We start from the raw sequence: 7,376 nt of genomic DNA on the forward strand, positions 1-7,376 counted from the left end.
GTATTCTTAAAGATTCTAAGAATCCTCTCAGAGAGCTCCTAATTTAGCTTAAAAATTTCTAACTAGGAGTCTTAGCTTAAAAGTGATTCAGGACCAATCTGAGAGCAACTCTGAGCGAGGAAAAGACAAAAAACTTTTATCTTAGTGAGGAGGCAGGGCTGAACCTGTTGCTAGCTATGACACAGTCTTTTGAAGACTGTGATTGGTTGGTTGTCCAAGAAGGAAATAAAAGAGCGCTTTTAAGAGTAGGGTCTATTATAAGCCTTCACTTTGAACTGAGGAAATGAACAGCGACACAATAAGGTTCTGAAAGTGCTGTACTTGTTTGTGCTTTCACTTTGCTTATAGAAGGTTGTGACAGACCCAAATCATCACTGCTGCATAGTTGCATTTTTCCAATTGTCAAATATGTTAATGTAGTGATTACTTCCATTTCTGGCGCTATGGCATTTCTGCACGGTGTCTGAGATGTTAGCGTGTCTCTAATAAGATCAGTCACAAACATAATCCCTGTACGATCTAATGTGTAGCGTCTTATTAACTCACAGTCATGCATTGTGGGCAACACATTTCTTCTCTCTCTTTATGTTTCGTCCATTTTCTCCACTGCTAAAGAAACTCTTAAGCCTCTTAAAAGTCATCGTCCGTACTCCTAACGATTTTGGACCTTAAGACCTCTTTTAAGGGTTAAGATGCTTTCTGATTACTTTTTTCTTTACTTTAATTTTATATGAATTACATTGGAATTAAGTCATAATTTAACCAAAATACATTTTTATTATAGTAATTTTATACTATTTTTAGTATAATATATACATACATTATTGTTCTGAAGTTTGGGGTCAGTATTATTTTAAAATGTTTTAGAAAGAAATCTCTTATGCTTACCAAGGCTGTATAAGACTGCAAGACTATTTTCTATTGTAATATATTTTAATTTTATAGTTTATTCCTGTGATGCAAAGCTGAATTTTCAGTAGCCATTACTTTCAGTCTTCAGAAATCATTCTAATATGCTGATTTACCGCTCGAGAAACATTTCTTATTATTTAATTTATTATTTCTTGTGTTGTGTCAAATCCAATAGATCCAATAAATGAGATGCACTCTCCTAATCAATCCTGGAAAAGGAACCAGGTGACCTAAAAACTGACATGAGTGATTTAATTGTGCAAGGTTTACAAAGGAAGCAGGACAAAGAAGAAGAGCAAGAGGCCTATAAATAAAAATATAATATATAAGCAACTGATATCTTGATAGTTTCATAGAATTGAGGCGAGAGGACAGCAGGTGTCATTTGCTCCGGCTTAATGTGTTATACTTGTGCAGCAAAGTATATAATGTAGAATTAGAGCAAAGGTCATGTATCTCTCGCTTTGCAATGAAAAGGTGTTGCATATGCAACCAAAATCTATATATCTTCTGCTTAGCAACAAAAGCTTGCTGCAGAATGCTGGAAAGGAAGTGAGGTGTTGAGCTTGACTTGTATGTACAAATAAGTACATTTCTTTGTAACCCATGCAGACTATAAATTGTGAAGCTTGTAAGAGAGCTTGTTATGTTGATTTTATTCTGAATTTGTTCATTAAAGCGAAGCCATTTTATGTGGTGATGCGTTATTCCTCTCCAAACAAGTCTCAAGAGTAAATTTTTTCTTCATTAGCTATTATCTGAACCTAAACATTAATCCCATCGAGCCTCAAGAGCATCCGGACCTGACTTGAGTTTGGCACAGACTCCCCCTCGGATTTCTAACCAACGGGCAGCGCTCTCAGTCTGAAGGTGAGAACAAATCTTTTGATTTGGAATTGGATTTTTGGATTGTGGAGATGTGTGTTGGAGTACTTAGTTATTTAGGGGGAATATAAATACAACAGTTGAAAACAGTTGTGCTTCTTAAAGCGTTTTAAAACATCATTTATTTTACATAGAAATTGTAACATTATGAATGTCTTTACTGTCTTTTTGGTCACTTTAATGTGTTCTTGACAAATAAAATGGTTACTGACCCCAAATGTTTGAATGGAAGTGTGTGGCTTTATATATGTAATATAATTGATTTAATCAATTAATTCACTTTAATTTATGCATTTAGCAGACGCTTTTATCCAAAGCGACTTACAGTGTATTCAGGCTATACATTTTTTACCAGTATGTGTGTTCCCTGGGAATTGAACCCAGGACCGTTTGTGCTGCTAACGCAAAGCTCTACCACTGAGCCACAGGAACGACATTCTAATTCTAATTTTAGTTGTGAAAAAGACCATTTTTAGCCATTTACAGAAGGTGGGGAGAACTGCTAGTACTAGTATTTACAAAGTTCTAGGTTTATTGTGAAGTTACAGAGGGATAATGATAACACACCTGTTATGTCGGGCAGGTTTGCTGAGGCACTGCCTTCAGTTTTAATGGCTGGATATCCAGGTGCCACTACACCAGCTCCATCTCTATCACTGCTGGGCAACTCAGCAGACAGGTAACTGGGAGGGGGAACGTAGTACTGCGAGAACTGACTCTGACCAAGAGAATTGTAACTTGAAAACTCCTGGAGTAAAACAAATTAAGATTACGAAGTTTAAATCATGTTCACTGTTTGTTCAACAAAGCAATCTGGCAGTTTCAAGCTGTCCTTTCTATTTGCCATACAACCTACTACCTACTGGTCGAGATGAAAAAGAACTGGCTGAAATTTGAGAATCTTTTCTTTTTCATGTTTCTGAATCACTTTTCCATAAGAAAATAGTATATTGCAACATATATCACTGTCAAGAACATGACGTTTTTGTATTTTTGCTCATATCAGAGTTCAAAGTCTGTAGATAATGTAAAAGCAATTTCTGTTCATCTAATACAAAAGCAGAGAACAGCGTCCTCGTATTACTAATGCTGTCCTTTCAAATACTGACTTTGTTTCTCTTTTCACTGCAGATGGACTCACCTGATGTGTGCCAGCAGTTGTGGTCACAGCAGTTGCTGTGGGGTTATTAGTGTACACACTGGATGTAGTGAAACAGGAACCTGATTGGGGATGAAGAACAATTATACAGGATGTCAAACAACCAAAGCGTACGATCATGATAAGAATTACTGAATGAAATGCTGTTAATGGAAGTGGTTTTGGCTGATGGAACTGGGCGGGTCTTTCTCCCCAGCGGTCCCGTACTGATAAGGCTGTGAGGTGCAGAGAGCGTGTAGAAACACAGAGAGAGAAAGAGAGCGGTAGCAGGCTTGCCTTGGCTGGGGTAGGAGTAGTGGATCTGGTTGGGTTGGGTTGAGGTATAGGCTGAGCTGAAGCTGAGAAACCCCGTCTGACCAACAGAGGGCGCCTCGGGCAGCTGCGACTCTGTCTTTAAGCCTGGCCACATGGTGCCTGAGGCCGTGCATGGATAGATGGAGCAGGAGAGGGCAAAGAGTGGAGGAGAGAAGGGATGCAGAGATGAAAGAGGTGATTAGAGGGAGGTTAAGAACAGGGTGTAACATTGAGACATGAACTGATCTGACTGCCAGCGTACAGTGTGAATGCAGGGTGAGGGTTAAGTGGAATGAGTTTGGGTGAAGTGTTCAGATGAACTAAAGCACAGACAGCAACTAGGTGAAGCACAGACCAAATGGTGGCAGTCCGTACGTCTGGCTGGACTGAGGAAAGCCGCTGTAAACGGTCGACTGGCCCAGGGAGGGGAAAGCCACTTGACTGGCATATGCAGTGACAGCGGTGCTGAAGAATAATGAAGGAGAGTTAATAGCTGAACATTCAAGAACACAACTGAACTTAGGGAGGTTTCTAGAGACTTTAGTCTGGGTAGATGCCATATACACTTTGATTTGAACAAATGAAGGTGCAGTCCATTTAATATGTGTGATCTTTGATATTTTGTATGCTTTTAAAATTGAATTCAAAACTGATACTCTTTAATATGCATTTCTGGTCTTATGAAAAAATTCATTCGAGTATGTTATTTGAAAGGAAATAAAATGTTTGGCTTCATAGTCTAATTGACCTAACTCAGCTAATTTTCATAGTTTTAACAGAAAATTTGCTTTCAATATTTCATGTTTTATATATATATATATACACACACACACTTAGTAAAACTATAAATATAATTATTATATATAATAAAAACGTTCAAATCCAAACCATATGTATTGAAACAACATTCAATAATGTATTATGCAAATACACAATAAGACCAGGAATGTGTATTAAGCAAGCAAACAGGGCAGACTAGACTACTGCTAGACTACATTGAGTGCAGGTTTTATGATTAATAAACCCATGACCCGTTAATAGTAAACAACTTTTAGTACTTACTTGCTTCCTTGGTAGATCTGTGAGGTGTATTCAGTGGCTGTGGTTGTGGTGAGGTCTTTGCATGTCACTGCTGTTAAAAATTAGGATGTTTTGTTACAAATTTATTATGCGTTAAATAAAAGTCTGAGCATGACAGCAATGAGCCTTACTATTGTGAGCATATGCATTTTCTGTGACACAGGCCTGGGATCTTGATATCGTCTCTTGATTTGACTGGTCTGGACCTCCAGGCACTGCCGGAGACATTAAATGAATGAATGAATGAGGGATTGACAGGTTGCATAATGTTTACACATCTTAAAAACAGGTAGGGAGACTATAGTCTTTTGACAATTTTCAGTATATATTTAAATTAACAAAAAAAATAAAATTTTAATCAGAGGAACTTTCAATTCAATAAGAGAACTGCAAAGTATTTAAAATGTAAGTAAAACAGTAAAAATTACATTATTAATATATTGTATAGTATATAGTATGTTTTCTACACTGCATTTATTTAAAATATATTATAATATATTTCAGATTAAATTTAAAAGCTACTTACTTGTGTGCAAGTGAGCGACAGATGACGGTGGATATGAATTGACCTCTGACTGAGCTGTCGATTTGTTCCGGTTAGGGGAGTCATTGCTGTCATTAGCAGCCACACTTCTGCAAAATAACAACTTTTAGAACCATGTCCTAATAGCACAACAAGTGCCAAAACATCTGTAACAATATGAAACACATATGATTCTGATTGACAAGCTCTTGATTTGATTCAGATCTCAATTCAACAATGATTCTGGTACATTAACAAATATTGTTTGTTTTAGTTTTATTAACGCACTTAAAAATAATTTAATTAAAAAAAGACTACAAGATTGAACTTGAGATTTAAGAACTGATATTGGCTTGTTAAAATGAAGATTGGTCAAAATCTGGAAATCAATTTTCAACCCATCCCTAAAGATAAGCCTTTAAGGTAAGGTTTGAAAACGGTCATCTTCAAAATTTCTTTAATCTTCTGCATGAGTGGCTGAAAGACACAGTGACTGCAGCTCTTCTAAAGCCATTTTTTTTTTTAAATGTCTTGACATTATGATAGAAGATAATAAAGTGTGATTGAAGTTTGGCAATTATCCAAAAGGAAATCATACTTCACTCTGACAAGACACTCTTTGTTCTTTCTCTTTACCCTCATTTTTCAACTTGCTCAAGGGCACAATGGTAATAAAGCAAGATTACAACCCTATATCCAGTTCCTTGATCTGTACTGCTTAGAATGGCATATCCTAGCAGCCCAATCCTGAACTAGCAAGCTGTAGCCTATATGCAAGCTATATATGAAAATATGAAATGCACCACTCCCTGTAATGAAAATGCACATGGACCTACCGTGAATCACCCTCCTGACTCACTTCTGGATCATGCCGAGCTTTCTTTGTCTATTCAATCAAAACAACAGAAAGAAAGGGTTATGTCTCTCACTGTGTTGAATGATTAACAGTAGGCATTTAACACAATAATGTGTAACATTTCAAGCAGTGACTGCAGCGTCCTTCAGAGTGGCATGCTATAAAATTAATCAGGGTGATTAAAAAGTGATTTAAATTATGAAAATAAATAGTGTCCAGTTACAGCACCGAAAACCTACACTTTTTCCTTTTCAAAAAACGAAGAAGTTGTCAACTACACATGAATGTTTCTTCATTCCTGACTGGTCAGTAAGTGCACTGTACTCACAGGTAGCTCGGGCACCTCTTGCGATTCATCCATGGCTGTGGGAGAGGACGTCTTCACCGTCCGCCCTGGTAAATCTGCACCGTCAGTCTCTGCAGTTTCCGCTGCTTCTGCTTTGGCCAAGGCCCTGCGTGAAAGACAAGTCAACATCGTGAGACATCTTTATATATGCTCCTCCAGCCCCTGCCTCTCCATCTCACTGGGGCTGATCCTTGTCAGGTGTGTGCGTGTGCCATTGAGGAGCTGAGCATTATGGGAAAATCAAGGAAAAAAACTGGGTCTTGCGGGCCCTAATCCCACAGTCACCCTGGTGGCAGGTGAGCTCAGCCCGGCAGGTGAGGCACGTGAGGCTCCCCCACAAAAGCACCAGATGTTTCCTCCGAACCCTCCCACTTTCCAGCGCACATGCCTGGATTATATGGCCGTGTCTCCTTACATGTATACTAACCTACATTTGGTGAAAACTAGGAAGCTTGTATTCTTTCCTGATTATATCAAAGGCATTAGGTGTTTCTGCGCAAGCTGCCACATCCAAAGGGTGGGCGAGGATAAGATCTAACCTAATTTTATTCACCCCGTGCCTTCTTTAAACTGCATTTATATAATTGGAATATCAAGCAGGAAGGAGAGAAAGTGGGTCAGATGCTCACTTACACTTAAGCCAATTTTGCAGACGCTTGTTAAAGCTTCATTCATGTAAATGTGAGACTACAATGTTTAGTAAATCACGTGTAGCCCTGAGCGATGCTTATGCAACATCTAGCTCGATGTCTCAGGAACGTGATCTGGATATGAAAAACAACTTTAATGTGTGGATAAAACAAGTGAACCGAAGATTAAAACAATTAATTTCAGTCAATGTACACAGACCATCTTTAAAAGCTTAATTCAACCAAAGATGAAAATTCTGTCATCATTTATTTACCGTCTTGTCACTCTAAACCTGCTCATGACTAGGGCTGGGCGATATAGCTAAAAAATGTATCAACGATATAATGTCTCATATCGTTTGGTATCGATAATTATTGACATTTTTTTTAACCTTTTTTAAAACAAAAAGCAATAGAATTTTTTTTTTTCAATTTAACCACTGTATTTATAATTAACACAATTTATTGAGACAAACAACAAATATATTTTGTTTTAACAATCAAACAATACAAATTTAACAAATATCGAATTTCTAATGTTTTATAGGCAGATTAAATAGGTCTTTATTGTATAGATCTAATTGTCTCCCGAGGGCGCAAAAATAATGAGCAAAATAATGCAGCGCATTTAAATTGTCAATGCAAGGAAGTAACTCTATAAAAACATGCATTAAATCTAAATTAACTCATTA

The 7,376-nt window shown here is 37.4% G+C and overlaps 1 protein-coding gene across 3 annotated transcripts in view; it reads right to left on the reverse strand.

Annotated features, from left to right (window-relative positions):
- LOC107702484 (eyes absent homolog 3-like) overlaps positions 1 to 7,376 on the reverse strand; it is a 19,023-nt gene that overhangs the window by 8,657 nt on the left and 2,990 nt on the right. For 2 of the 3 annotated variants that reach the window (XM_016504837.1, XM_016504829.1), the window contains exons 2-10: positions 6,038 to 6,161; positions 5,690 to 5,739; positions 4,857 to 4,963; positions 4,462 to 4,545; positions 4,313 to 4,382; positions 3,606 to 3,715; positions 3,233 to 3,370; positions 2,939 to 3,018; positions 2,365 to 2,545 (exon numbers count right to left, since the gene is read on the reverse strand). In XM_016504837.1, the coding sequence (XP_016360323.1) occupies positions 2,365 to 2,545; positions 2,939 to 3,018; positions 3,233 to 3,370; positions 3,606 to 3,715; positions 4,313 to 4,382; positions 4,462 to 4,545; positions 4,857 to 4,963; positions 5,690 to 5,739; positions 6,038 to 6,070 (853 nt within the window). In that variant the 5' untranslated portion in view covers positions 6,071 to 6,161. The remainder of the gene's footprint in view (positions 1 to 2,364; positions 2,546 to 2,938; positions 3,019 to 3,232; positions 3,371 to 3,605; positions 3,716 to 4,312; positions 4,383 to 4,461; positions 4,546 to 4,856; positions 4,964 to 5,689; positions 5,740 to 6,037; positions 6,162 to 7,376) is intronic. The other variant, XM_016504844.1, reaches the window with a different exon arrangement.

The sequence above is a fragment of the Sinocyclocheilus anshuiensis genome, unplaced genomic scaffold (assembly GCF_001515605.1).
Source record: "Sinocyclocheilus anshuiensis isolate Anshui unplaced genomic scaffold, SAMN03320099.WGS_v1.1 scaffold1142, whole genome shotgun sequence".
Taxonomy (NCBI): domain Eukaryota; kingdom Metazoa; phylum Chordata; class Actinopteri; order Cypriniformes; family Cyprinidae; genus Sinocyclocheilus; species Sinocyclocheilus anshuiensis.